General features: G+C 47.0%; 1 protein-coding gene across 8 annotated transcripts in view; it reads right to left on the bottom strand.

Moving 5' to 3' along the window:
* Window positions 1-15020, bottom strand: part of LOC149352622 (sushi, von Willebrand factor type A, EGF and pentraxin domain-containing protein 1-like) — a 268948-nt gene that overhangs the window by 38598 nt on the left and 215330 nt on the right. For all 8 annotated transcript variants that reach the window (XM_089581805.1, XM_089581804.1, XM_089581801.1 and 5 more), the window contains one exon: window positions 820-988. In XM_089581805.1, the coding sequence (XP_089437931.1) occupies window positions 820-988 (169 nt within the window). The remainder of the gene's footprint in view (window positions 1-819; window positions 989-15020) is intronic.

Below are 15020 nucleotides of genomic sequence, written 5' to 3' on the forward strand. Positions count from 1 at the left end.
TTCTTTTCGGCTTTCATTGCACTCTGTCCTCATTTAGCCAGCTGGCAATCAAATGTCCGAGTTCAGCTCGAAATGGCAGCGGTCCAGGCCCAAACACTGCAGAGGATAGCTGAGTCGTGTTTCTGCACCTCTCTGCCATTTTAGAATGGGATGGGGAAGCGTTCTCGAAAAATAGTGTCTAAATGAAGCTGCTGTCAGATAGCCGCGGGTGAAAATGTTGCGCCACTCTGGTGATATGAAGCCAGCTACTGAGCATGTTATGCAAATGTCGCGCGTAGAACCGCGCAAGTTAAGTGGTCGCCAGTCGTGAACGCACATGCCGCGCTTTTCTGTCTAAACGCGGGCATTTTTGAAGGGATATCTGCGACGGAATCTGCATGGTTTATTAGATTTATGATTGGGTTTCACTGGCACGCCGCTGCTAAATTTGGTATCATTTGTTTAACAGCCCTAATGGAGGCCGGCATGTGTTCGAAGAGGCTGCCTACACGTTGAAGTTCATGCGAACAGTAATCACGTTTGCTGAAGACAACTGAAACTACAGACCCGCCGTGGACCGGTCCTGCCAACGGGAAGGGGGGGGGGGGGGTGGAGGGGGCGTTATTTTAGGTTTTCCGAATATAAGCCCCCCCCCCCCCCCCACAGACACACACACATACACACACCACACAAACTTTGGGCATGAAGATACTTTTTAAAAAATTGTTAGAATCGCGTAAATACGGTAGTTCTCCCACAGCGCTACGGTGAATCTTCGCGACCAGCAGAAGTATTGAACGGTTTTTGCATTCTCGTTTTTGTTGTAACGAACTGACTCACCTTCAGTGCACCAAGGCGGTGGTGGCTCCCATGCACCATCTTTGCAGACGACTTGAGTCTCCACTTGCGCGGTGTTTAATAAGTGATACCCTTTTGTGCAGGTCACGAAGAGGTTTTGGTCTTGTTCTCTCACTTGTGTATGGGGCGCAACGTCAGTTATCCAAAAAGCCTGTGAGTGAAGACATGACAAAGAAATGAAGCTTGTAGCAAGCATGCTTTGTTTCTGAACGCTAAAACTGGATAGTACCTAAAGAGGTCCCTCAGTTAGGGAATGCCGAACTGTTGCTTCCAAATAACGGTTTTGTGCCTATGCGACACGGTATAAAAAGCAAAACGACAATCAACCCGCTAATTACATGACTTCAATCGATTCAATGCTTAGCTGCTGCAGTGAATACTAAAGTAATGTAAGAACAACACAAGAGAACGTGCTCCTATTAACAAATTTAATTTTGTCGCTTTTCATATCTATATGTGGCCGTTTGAAGATGCCCGTTGTGGATGAGACTGCTTGAGAAGACAGGAAACGACAGGTGGCGGCCGCCTCCTACCAACTGATTTTATTGAAGCTTGCGGACGGTGAATTTATAGCAGGCCATCACCACGTGGTAACCAAGCAGCTATGAAACGGCAAGAGGCGAAACAAGCTTTCTTTTTTTTTTTTTGTCAGACCGAATGATGACAGTACATGAGATACTGTGTAATCCAAACGGCCAAGGTTGATAATAAATGGCAGGGTGGAGACAGGAGAAAAGCCGGATGAAAATGACCAGCATAGACACAGGCTTTCCACGGGAAGCCAATCTTTAAAGAAGCAAGTTGAAAGGTCCCCTCTACGGCTGCGCCAGTTGAAATCCTCTCTTAAGATCTCGTAGAGGGAAATTGGGTTAAAGATGATTATTGTAGGATTATTGACGTCTTGCAGATTCGAATTGCTGAATCACATTGCAAGAGGACACTTCTGGAGAGGTTAACTTTCTATAACAATTAAAAGCACAAAGGAAGATACAAGCAAGGAGAAAACATATTTACACTTGACTGACTCGATGTGACGAAACCAGCCCTCGGTCCTGCCGAAACAGCTGGTTTTAAACCCTATGTCCCGCCCTCGGTGGGGAGAATAACCAATCAGCTACTGTACAAACGTCCACCCAATAACTTATTGGGGAAAGGAAAACATCACCAATCAGCAATTTGGAAAGGATAATACAACCAATGAATGATTGGGGAAAGAAGGTAACTAATCGCGACACCGTACACATATGCACACGTTCCATCATCACGATTTCGGATAATTATGCTTTCCTGCTGCGAGCTTCGCGAACACTCGCTTTCCCAACGTCCGGTTGCCCCAAGTTCAAGGAAAGCCACTTCAACCCATCTGTTTCTCATCGTCGCTCCTAATGCCTGCAGCTAGCGTGACAATATGTCAAAGCACGCCGCTGCAGACATGGCACAAAAGCAACGCACTGTCTGGGCGTTTACATGAGCCCGACAAAAGTCGGGTTAAGGGGGCTGTCGGGCCGAGAACCGGTTGTCGGGCTCATGTATACGCTAGGGGGTAGAGCTAAGGGACCGTCGAGTCGAGCTGGGCCAGCCCGACTGCAGGGGGTGGGTTGACTCTGCCCGACCCGGCTGGAAGGAGCATGTATACGCTGCCGCATAGGTTTAGCGCCGCCTCTCCTGCCTCCTCTCTTTCCTCCTCTCTGGTCTGGCTGGCGCTGATCAGGAACTCGGAGATATTTTTTCCAGATGTGCGCCGAACACCGCCATGTTGCTTTCCTCCTCTCTAGCTGGTTCGGAAAGGCGGTATCCGTGCGTCCCGTGCGTTCTCTGCGGTTCTCCGTGTTTATTGTATGCGGTTGCTTAGCTGTAGTAGCCCGATTTGGGTGTATGTGCGATTAAAGCTGAAACGAGGTCTTCGGGAAACCACTGCGCAGTCGTCTGCTGTTCAAACAACTACAGGAAGCGAAGGCGGCTTGAAGCGGAGCAGTGTGAAGAACACAGATAGCCACAGCGGCAGTGCGGTTGCGGGCTGTTTCAGCTACACATACCTTACACGCGAGCACCTACTGCTGATGTCGCTAAGATATGTGTCTGTGACCCTTGCAAAATCAAAACACAATAATTTGGGTAAATGATGCAGCAGCATTGCGGGTTACGTGAAACATTTCTGTTATAACTGCCGACACTGGCGACTGATTATTAACGACACTGTAAACTTAGCTACTTGACAGTACTTCAAAGCCATGATGCATTGCACAAATGCCACAGCTGTTTGCTTGCAGTAAATATTCGATAAACCAGCAGGACTTAAAAAACTGAGGGCCGCAGCTTTGACGTGTCCACCTTGCATCGTGACACCTCATCGACCAAATACTATTTTCAACTGACGCCATAATGCAAAGCGCCGATTGTTTAAAAAAAAAAAAATGTGCCTATTAGGGACGTGCAATCAACAGGCACGCAGTGCCCACCCGACCACACGCATGCACTTTTTCGCTCTTTCGGCATTAATCAGAGGCCGCACCCGAGACGGACCAAACAGATACACTCCTCAGGAACTGTCACAACATGTGCACCAGTTTCGAGTGTGTAAATTACATCGCGTTCGAAAGCCAGATGCCTCTCTACTACATCCTTTTCCGAGTTTAGCGAAATGTCAGACGACGCGAAGCTCCACATCCAGTTTCCTCTGTTCCTGCGACACTTTGCTTCGACGCGCGGCGCCGACGGATGCACTGGCGCTCCGAAGAGCGCTGCCACACACTCGCATGTTCACGCTAAGAGTGGACCACCCTAAATTTGCAAGCTTCACCAGTTATTTTACCGTTAGTACGAAGTAATCAAGAAATTTATGCAAAGCCAAAAGCCGCAACAGAATTCTGTGCGCTTATGCGCTCCAGCGGTGCCTTCTCCATGTAGCACTACAGAAAGTACCGTTTTTCAGGACAGTGCAGAGGGAAAATGTAGTGAAAGACTTGGTCGAACGCAGTTTAAATCTGTTCGTGTCACCGGCGCAACGCAGGGCAGACCGCTTGAGCGCTTGACAGCAACACTGCTGTTAGCCCGGAACGGAGCGGTTTTTCTATTATAATTATAACTACAACATAGAAGCGCTCAGCAAGTTTCGTGCTCGCATTGATAAATGTCTCCTTTATAGATACCAGAAAGCCGTTAAATGAATTTCGCGCACTTGAGTAGAAGCGCACCTCCATTGTCGATTTTCGGCACAACTTGCAGGGAAACATCTGCGTTGCCGCTCGCCGAAGCACGAACCATTTTGTTCACAGTTGCTGAGTGCATACAGTGCAACACTTTGCAGGTCAAAATCATGCAAAAATTAACACTCGGGTAAGGCTGAACAGCGCGGTGAGTACTCGCTGCCTGTATGGCCACCCAAGCCAACATGGCGGCGAAATCAGCCAGACGCAAGATGGCGCTGCTGTCGAAAGATGGAGCGCGCACCTGAGCGAAGCACTCGACAGCAAGCGACAGCGAAATCAAGACGTATATAAAGAATTGGAGCGGGAGATGCGCGGTATGGGTAATAATTTTACATGGGATCAGCTGCGCACCTGCTGGAAGAACATGAAGAAAAGGTTTACGCTTGTAAATATTGAAAAAGTCGTCCTTGTGTGACCTCCCGGGTAATTTATTCGCGGATTTTAGGAGCTGTTCGGATCGGACCAGTCGTCGCTCAGTCTTTGAACGAGACCATTTTGACGTGAGGCTTCGGAAGCGGCGGAAGCGAACGTTTTGACGTTACATCAAGTACCATGTTGTGCACATTCGTCCATGAAACTAAAATCTCCATGACATAGAGCTGATTCAAACATAACATGAAGCTCAACGCAGCAGCGGAGACACCCATTGTAAATCAAACCGAGCCGCGGCCGGCTTCGAAGAGAGCGCGCACGCGAACGTGCAAACCAACCGACGGGAAAGAGCAGCAGTCGGGAAAGGGAACTTTTCGTCCGCGCGTTCCTCCTCCTCTAGCATGCGTGTGGTTTGCTTGCTCGACGCTAGGGGTAGCGACGATCTCTGCCCGACCGGAAACCGGTTCATGTAAACGCGGTGGGGTCGGGCTGGTTAGCCCGACATCTGGCGCACCCCGACCCGACCCGCAACGTCGGGCTCCATGTATACGAGGCTTGTAAACACGTGCACACAGGATGCGACCTAACGACTCCGTTCATGAGGGGAGTTTGACCCTTCCCGTAACGGCGGCCCCGTATCCCGCTGGGTAGAGCTCAACCCTTTCTCGACGGTTTTGCGGAGGGCCCAAGAGAAGGAACGTAATGGGCATTCCACTAACGCGACCGGATGCGGCAAACAAAATACAGCACCGCGAACTTCACTAAGCAGGTCCGCGCTAAGCACGGATTCGCGAAAAAGCCGAGGGAGGAGAAAGAGCTGGCTACAAAAAAAGAAAAAAAAATATAAAAGTGCATAATACTTGACTCAAACAAAAGCTTAGATGGATAAAAGAATGCTAAATAAGTTAGAAAACATGGTTTGTCAAAACACAGGATGAGAAGAAACGAGCGCTACGGAGCGGATGCGGAGGAACTGTAACATAAAAAACAAAAACCATAACAAGCACGAGGACAGAGCCCACGGGTAAAAAACAATACATCGAAGTCATAGTAAAAAGGGGTGTAATCCAAAACAAGATGAACATGAAGCATCAAGAAACGTAAAACTGCAAGAGTAAAACCGATAACAAGCACGTGGTGTCTAGAGCCCTCGGGTAAAAACAATACAGCGGTGACGCGAAGTAAAAATGGGTAAAATATTGAAAACCGAGATTAAAATGAACCAATCAATAACATAAGGCTGCATCAAAAGGTACACTACAAATGACCTTCAAGGTAGTTAAGTTCTTTTTCAATCAGAGACATGGAGACGGTGCTGACGTACTCGCTGCCTGCTTCCTTCATGAAGAACGCTTCGACATTTCTCTTTCTGTTCTGTCATAAGCCGCGCCAAGAATCTAGTCCTCTGCTAAAGTGACCTGCATGTCTTCATGCGATCACATCGCTTGCAGTGCTCCGACAGATTTCTGCTTGCGTTGTTCCGGATTATCAGTGAGTGTTTTTTTAGCCCTTTCTTTGAAGCTACGCCCCGTTTGTACGATCTAAACTCGGCCACAAGTCAGAAGAATCTCGTAAATAGCGTGTTTTTTGCAATCGATGTATGTGACGGCGTGCTTCTTCGCGCATGACTGCCGTTTCCGCTGATGCATCCTGGGGCACAATTTTCTGCAAGCTAGCAGGGAGCAGACAAAAAACTGTATCAAGAGATACGTTAATGTAGAAAATTGGTAAAAATTTAAAATTGGTTTCTGAGGAAAGGAAATCGCGCAGTAAATGTCTCACTTCACGCTGGACACCCGAACCGCGCCGTTAGGGAAGGGAGAACGGTGGGAGTGAAAGCAGAATGAGAGAAAGAGGCGCCGTAGAGGAAGGCCCCGGAATAATTCAGACCACCTGAAGCTCTTTAACGTGCACTGACATCGCACACCTCACGGGCGCCTTTGCGTTTCGCCTCCATCGAAACGCGGCCGTCGCGGCTGGGTTCCAACCCGGGAACTCCGGAACAGCAGCCGAGCGCCCTAACCACCCAGCCAACGCGGCGGGTGGTGTGTTCAGATAACAACGGTAATCGAGGTCCAATCATTATTTTTTGTTTCCAATAAAATTTTTATCTGTGATGGGCAAATATGCCGGACAGAAGGAAATCGTAATTAGTTTGACAGGAAACGCTGGAGTTTTCTTGGAGAAGAATCGTATATCACGCTAGATGGAAAACGTCGATTTCGGAAATTTGCTAGTTGGGATACCTGCACAAACTAACATACAATTTTGTGGAACCTGATGATTTTTTCAGCAATTGTATGCAAAGGGCAGATCATTTTTAATTAGACGTTGGAATTGTCTAAAATACGAGAATTTCAAAAAAAAGGCGAAATTTGAAGGAAATTAAACAAGAAAACCCTCTCCGATTTTCTTTCAAATTTATCTGAACGCGTTCAGTATACCTGGTGATTATAGGTAAATAATAAAGTGTTCTATTATTTTGATTTAAAGTATAAAATTAAAGGCCTACGATTACTTAAAAGTAATTTCCATTACCAGTGGTTTGGGCGCCCGTCTCGGCTGCGGGCGTTGGTTCGAAACCCACCGCCGGACAGCCACCGGTAAAAATGGGTAACAGCGTCCCCCCGCCTGGCACCCGGCTTTCTTTTATTTATTTATTTTATTTATTGATACTGCAGGCCAATAAATTGGCCCTAGCAGGAGGGGCAATACAGTAAACAGTGTGACAATGCAAAAAACAAAAAACGTTAACGAAAAATAATGCTGGGTGTAGCATTGTTACTCAATGAATACATTCTGACACCAGCACAATGACTACCAAAACATGAAGAGCGGCACATGTGAAATAACAAACAGCGCGCAATTTTCACTCAAAACAACAGAACTGTTTTTGGGGGAAAATAAAAAGGGCATCACAGAGTGAAGAAGTTAGGAAAACATAGCAGATTGCGAACACTGCTTTTGTTTCAGTAAGTTTATAGAAGAAAGATGTTTTTCCAGCTCTTCTACAAAGTTTTGTGACTGCAATACCTCGACAGGTATAGAATTCCATATCTGTATAGTACGCGGGAAGAAACTATTCATATGGGATTTTGTTTTAGAAAATATTGGCGTAAGTGAAAGGTTATGTCTGTGTCTTGTCTGACGTGAACTTCGAGGTTTAACGCAATGAGGCCGCTGAAGTGCGCTTTTTCCATTTATAATGTTATGTAAAAATTGGAGACGACTTACCTTACGCCTGTTTTCCAGCGTACTGATTTTATTTCCAAGCATTATTAAAGACGGGGAATCCTCTCTTTTATTTACTACGAAAGTGTACACCTTTAGGGGTGTACACTTTCGAGAAGCTCCATAAACGCAGCGGCGCCCCTCGCGGGCACTGTTTCGGACGGCCTCGCAGCCTGCTAAAGGTGGTGCCCCTCGGCCAATGCGGTTCGAACGCGAACAAAGCCTTGAACCGCTGTCAGTGGGCGCGCGCGCACGCCCTGGCGCAATGGCCTCCCTTCCCCCGGGAGGACAAAGCAGCCCTCCCGCAGGAAAGGCAACTCGTCAGCGCCGAGGTGTCTACGCGACGACGCCTTCCTTCTCGCATGAGCAGCATCAGCCGCAGCAATAAAAAAAGTAATTAAATTGACCATTACTGGATATTCTGCGTTAAAAAGAGCAACACCTATGAATTCGATTTTCAACCCGGAGCATGTTGTTGCGTTTTAGATAGCACAATGGCAGTCTCTCAGAAAATACATTGGATGCATGTTTTCTCTTGCAAGCGGTTTTTATGAGTCAAAACAAGTATACGTTTGCTTCTCCACGTGGCTCCTATACATCTGGTTGATGGGATTCAGAATTTTGCTCTATTTCAAAACAATTTCACGGTAATTTGGCATGGATTAAGATTTATAAAGCACTTACCCGGAACTTTTATAGCGTTTAGATGAACGATAATTCGTATAATTAAACTTTAACTAAATGCGTGCAGAATGGCATATAGTTCATAGAATGGCATAGTTATGCTTCTGATGCTCCAAATTGAGCCAGGCAAGCCCTTTCTCCCGGAAACAAGCAGATTCTGTGCATATATGTCGGCAGGCTAGTGACGCCGACGCCTTCGGTAAGGACAAGCGCTGCCGAAGTGAGGTATACCCTTCGCCGCAGAAAAAAAAAATCAATTCTTTAGTGAGCGCAAAAACCAAACGGCATCTTCGCAGTCGAATTAGATGGTTAAATACCTGAGACTTCTGTATTGATATTAAAATAACTTTTAAGGAAGGCCCCGAATTACTCCACACAAGCACACAACATCTATTCCAACAGGATTTACGAAAGAAGGAAGACAGAGCTATCAGTAGAAAATATAGCATTGCATTTTTGATTTTTCTAGTATTAAACAGTTGGGTTTCCAAATGCTGTCAGAGCGTACTATTGGCACAAAAAAAAAATTACCGTTCTTGAAATGCTGTGTCTGATGAGCGGGCGCCTGCACGGCTGGCTCTGTCGAAACCAAGGTGCAGCATGCATGAACCCAGCGCGTCTATCTACATATATGCCAAGGCAACTTTTGCCAATGAAAGAACTCCCAATTGCTGTCAGAGCAAATATTGGCTTCATGAACTCATACACAAAGAATATCATATAACAAACCTCATGCTTCTGGCCACAGGACGCAGCAGAAGTGCGTGAAACGGCGATGCGGGGCTATTTAGCACACGGTACACACCTTGATATCGACTGGGAATTAAAGCTTAGAAAGAGCTAGCGGCTTCGCAGGCGCGCTAAGAGGAAAGCTGAATGATGTTAGCATTCAGGACTTTCGGCATAGTCAGCTTATTGACTTTTTTGGACAAGGTGGAAGAGAGCTCAGAAAGTACACTGCAACCACATGTATCGAAAGTAAAGATGGTGGATCGAATTCAGGCAATGCTCTGATGGCCTACACTACTGTTTGGGAGTGGAATCAGTTCTGTAGTGATTTATCGTCTTGTGCGGGGGCACTCTTTGAGGGCATAGCGACATGAACAGTTCCCCTTAATTTGGTAACAGAGTTTACGGAAACGGTGTCATCCGCCTACAAAAGCTTTTTATTTGGAGAAATTCGCTCTTCGTCTAAGACATTGAAATTGAAACGGTGTAGTGCAGAATAAGTTTTATCAACCGAATTAGACGTGCAAGACCACCAAAACCCTAAAACGCTATATACGAAAGAGACGATAACGTTATTGCCCTGAAGCGCGCTGCCCGTGTGTAAAGAAAGTCCATAGGGTAATTGAACCTGCTCCGGCTCGTGCCTCAACCTAAATTAACCAGCCAGTTAAAAGATCCTTTTCACATGTAAGATGATATTTATATTTGAAACAAATTACCCATCTTAAAACGCGACAATAATAATTTCTATGGAGAATCGCCGGGCGTATAAAATTAATTAAAATACAATAAATAAAGAAATATTATGACTTAACAATACTCACAATAGCTAAAGAATAAAATATTTGAAGATTCAAGTCAGGAAGAACGGAATATTTGTATTTGCGAGATAGCGAGACCTAGAGAGATTACGACAAATACAGGGCGTATATTAAAGTTGAACGTGGTCAAAACTGGACTTACAAGCAAAAAAATATTTACCAGATATGTTACAAAACTTTGCCATTGTTCTGACTACAATACAACCACATGCGCTGAGTTGCAAGTCGAATTCATGGCCGTTGCTCTTTTTAACGCATGATATTCAGTAATGGTAACTGAACGAAATATCGTCTGTGTTGGGCCTTTAATTTTATAGTTTAAGGCCCCATATTGCAATATTTTTTCTTGGTCTAGAATTACAAGGTACTGAAGGTGTTTTAGGGAAATTTTAAACAAAATCGGAGAGGGCGTTTTTTTTTAATCTCCGTGAAAGCTCGCGTTTTTTATGTTTTCGAATTCTAGATGATTTCAACGCCTACTTAAAAATCTACTGCCCATTCTAGAAGCACAGCTTTTTCCCGGAAATAGTTTGAAATATGGTTTAATACGTGGAAACAATTTCAGCCACAGGTTCTCATTTCTTATTTTCCCATTATTGTTCCAAAAACTGGCCATATTGGAATGCTTTACTTTTTCAGCAATGTTTGGGATATTTTGCTAAAAATTTGTAGGAACCAAAAAACATTTTTGCATTGCTTTCAACAGAAATGTTTACATACATTTCCTGAAAAAATAATCAGGTTGCACACAATCTTATTTTGGATTCTGCGGGGAAACTAGCAATTTTGCGAAATCGCAAAAAATCGATGTTTTCCACCAGAGTGATATACGATTAAAAAAGAAAAAACACCAGCGGTTCTTGTAAAACTAAATGTGATTCACCTTTGTCATGACATTTTTCCATCACATATAAAAATTTAATAGAAAACAAAAATGATCACGAGACGTCGATTACCGTTCTCTCTACACACCCGTATATATACAGGGCGTGTAACCTAAGACTTCACACAATTTTTAAATCTAAGCTTTTCGAAGTACAAGAGCGATTAGGCATAACACTGCCAGTGGTGTAGTGCACCAGAATAAAGCTAAGACGTGCTAACTAGCTGGCTGGTCAACTAATATTGAATAGTTAACTTTGTAACTGTTACTGTTCAGCCGCTTAATCTTTTAGAGAAAGACATATATGTATCACCGAAAAGCATATTTATCAGCCGGAAAATTTCATTCGGCGATTGACACACGGGCTGTGTACTTTCCAGCGACAGCAGAAGTACGGCCATCAGCGACACGAACAACAGCGGAGTGGGCAGGAGTCACTTTCCTTAGGCGACGCAGTAGACGGGAATTCATAAAGGAGACGTGCGTTCCCGTGTCGATGAGAGCGGTAACAGGGATCCCGTCCATGTCGACGCTAAGTATGTTCCGTCGGACATGGAGAGTCAAAGGAGGATTTTCAAGTTCGGTCGTCGGAGCAGCATCACCTCCAGACGCTGCAGCCATCAGATTTCCGAACATGATCGTGCATACGTGCCAGGAGATGACGGGCGGCGAGATTGGGGCGACGGAGATCGACGGCGGTAAGGCGACGACGAGCGGTTGGTGGGAGGGGCCTGAGCGTCGGAGCTTGCGAACTGTGGTTCAGTGGGCGACGACGAGGATCAGGATCAGGATAGCGGCGGTAGGTCGATGACGGACGGCTTCGGCAGTGTCGAGAGATGTGAACAACTCGGGAGCAGTTAAAACAGATAGGCCTGTCGTCAGGTGTCCTCCACTCATCTGGGTTGCGGCTGCGGCGAGTGTGGTACGGATGTCGGGCAGCGAGCACCGGAGACACATGACGACCATCTGGGCAACTAATGGAGCATAAAGGTCGGATCCCGAGATTAGCGAATTCTTGTCGAACAGCCTGTATAAGAGATACTGCAGGGGCACTGTCAGGTACCGATAATTGGGAAACTGTGGGAGATACTGCCTCTAGTTCTCGGCGCACAAGTAGTGTAAGGCTGTCGGATGTTGGCAGCGGGCACGGTTGTGGTGAGTCTACGCAGGACGACGTTGCCGCCGTGTTCAGCAACCGCGTGAACTGGGGAAAAATACGGCGGCTCTTCGCTTGTTCAAACCGGCGGCATTCTTTTAGGATTGCGTCAACCATTCCACAGTTCTTGTACACCAGCAAGTTGAAGGCGTCATCTGCAATTCCCCTTTAGAACGTGACCGACTTTGTCACTCTCTGACATGGCAGAATCAACTTTCATGCAGAGGGCTAAAATGCCCTGAATGTAAGACACATAGGACTCTGTGGACGATTGTGCGCGGCATGCAAGCTCCTTCTTCGCGGCCAGCTGACGTCCGAATGGCTTACCGAACAATTCGGTAAGCTTCTGCTTGCACAGGTCCCAATTGGTGAGTTCTTCCTCGTGAGTCTCGACCAGACTCTTGCGGTGATCGTCAAGTAGAAAATGACGTTGGCCAACTTCATCGTCGGGTCCCACCTGTTGTGTGTGCTCACACGCTCGTACAGCGAGAGCCAGTCCTCGACATCCACGCCATCTGTACCGCAGAATGTGCCCGGGTCGCGAGGGTGGGCTACAACGACAGTTGGCCTGGCAGGCGTAGACGGGGGGGCCGCGTCGGTAGCTATCTCGACGAGTCGGCTCGTCGGCTCGAACCCGCGACCTCCACCAAGAGATGTTACGCAGATGTACGCACACAAGGAGTAGGCGTAGTTGCAGAGAGATAGCTGACAGCAGCTAAGTCGAACCACTGCCGGCCAACGGCGCACACACTTCGTCCTCTTGGCGCTCTGTGCACGAGCCCCGCACTGTATTCGTCGTTGTCCATTGACAATATATTCCAGCCAGTCATTCAAAGTCGGGATGTCCTTACCGAAAAGTACGGATTGTCACCGCTTTGTACTGAATGGCGGTGTGGCGTAAACTCTGGGACCCGCACCCAAAAATTGGTCCTGACGCACGCATTTTACATGCGAAATCTGGCGGTGATAAAAAGAACTGCATTTCGTTTTTTTGTTCTTTTCTAGCTTATCAAGCCACCATTTTAGGTAAGAGTGGCTCTTTGTGATTAAAACGTGGTGACTTACCGATTACGCAGATAAGGTGGCCACGGCTGGCACAGGACCAAGTTAATCATATGCGAAAGGCCTTTGCCCTGTAGTAGGGGTAGTCAGACTGATGCTGCTGATGAGTTCCCTACTGATACAGGCAAACTTCTATTTGTCCTCATTGTCCTTTTGAAGAGCGCCGTATGGACGAAATTAACCACGAGCACTCAAGTATGGGGTCTATCACAGAAGCGGCGGGAACCTGTAAATTACTTTTGTTTTGTATAAAACTACTGTGTCTTTAACATAGTGTGACCGTGAAACCTGTATGTGTCTCGGGAAGAGCACGAATATATGCACGCCGTTTCAGTTAGTTAGACAACCCACTCGCATTGCGCAAGCGGAGGAGTACGTGCTACTTGTTTTGTGTATCTCTTACTTTTCCGGGCTCAAGGTTGGCAGCCATACTGCCGAAGTCTTGAGCTGACCATTAGCAGGAAAGAAGTTGCGGGCGTACGTGACTCCCTTTTTGGTTCTCTTTTACTTTTTTGCTGTCCAAGGTCACCGAATCCAGAGTCAAAGCCCAGGGGTTCTTTTTAGTTGTCCGTTAATTTTTCCTCCTCCAAGATGGCGGCCATGCAGTGTCAAAGTGTAGGTGCCTACGTGCTCTTGTTGCGCTTTTTGGTGTTGGCTTTTTCGACACCGACACTGTGGCGCCGCGATTGCCTCGCCCGCTAGCGCCCGAGGACTTTAAAAGGGGGCCGTATGGGCACGAACTTCAGTCCGCTCGTCGGTGGAGACGCTGCCGCCGCGAACTCCCGGGACTCCGAGCCGCCTGCACCGCATTCTCGAAACCGCAAGCTGCTCTGGAAGGACGTCGCCTTCGGGGGCCGCACTGACTGCATGTTTGTGGATGGACTGCAGCCGCGCTCCCCGGTTGGCTGTATGTTTGTTCCCTTTCTGAACTTTTATCGACTGTAGCTAATTCGGCTCTCACTTGTGTTCTGACCTCTGTAGACGTATTCAATGTATAACTTAATTCAGTGTATTTAATGCTATGTGTTTGCTGCCATTGTTTTGTAGGATGTACATTAGGCGTCTGTGAAAGCTGTCGTAATCTTCAATCGGAACTATAAACGTTGTTTTGTTGTTGTTACCTCTTAACACGCCTCGGTCTCATTCACTACGTTTGCTTACCGGCTACGACGGGCATCAAACGGCCACCCCCCCCCCCATTGTCAGGACTCGGTGATGACGTCGCGTAGTCACCGAACCCGTGACCATTAACTCGCGTCCGCAACAGGACGTTTGATGCATAGAACATGTGGTGAACTGAGAAGGAGACTTGTTGAGGTGTTGAACTGTGCCGACGTCTTAGAGAGGTGTCGTGTATGAACGGGATTTTCTTTTTGCTGAGCTTCTAGCTGTGTTATTGAAAGTGTTCTTGGAGATAGAAGGATATATTTGGAAAGGGTGATAGTGATGGGTATCCAGTTGGGGCTGACGAGCACTGAGCTCAGAAAATGGGTGGAAGATAAGCAGCGCGAGGAGCGGTCGTTTGCCCGAGAGAGAGCGTAGCAGGAGCGCGCGGCCGCGATGGTAGCTGACTAACGTCAGCTAGAGATTATGCGCTTGAAAATAGAGCGTCAGCGACTAGAGAAAGAGGCTAGAGAAAAGGAAGGGAGGCAGGACAAAGGTGATTTGAAGTTGAACACAAGTAAACTCCTGATCCTATTTGACGACCGCAAGGATGATTTAGATGCCCATATAAGGCGTTTTGAAAGCATTGCGAAGAGCCAGAAGTGGCCAGAGACCCAGTGGTCTACAGCGCTGGCTACATGTCTAAGTGGGGAATCACTCAGTGTTTACGGGCGTTTGCCGCCGGGTGATGCATCTGATTATACCAAGGTGAAAACCGCCCTTTTGAAGTGATTTCGGTTCACCGCGGAAGGATTCCGAGAGAAATTAAACTCTGGAAAACCGGCGGATGGCGAAACCGCGGCTCAGTACTCGGCGCGTCTCAGCCACTATTTTGACCGCTGGATCGAGCTTTCAGGTATCAAGACTTAGTT

This window comes from Amblyomma mixtum, chromosome 3 (genome assembly GCF_055824585.1).
Source record: "Amblyomma mixtum isolate Tamu chromosome 3, ASM5582458v1, whole genome shotgun sequence".
Taxonomy (NCBI): domain Eukaryota; kingdom Metazoa; phylum Arthropoda; class Arachnida; order Ixodida; family Ixodidae; genus Amblyomma; species Amblyomma mixtum.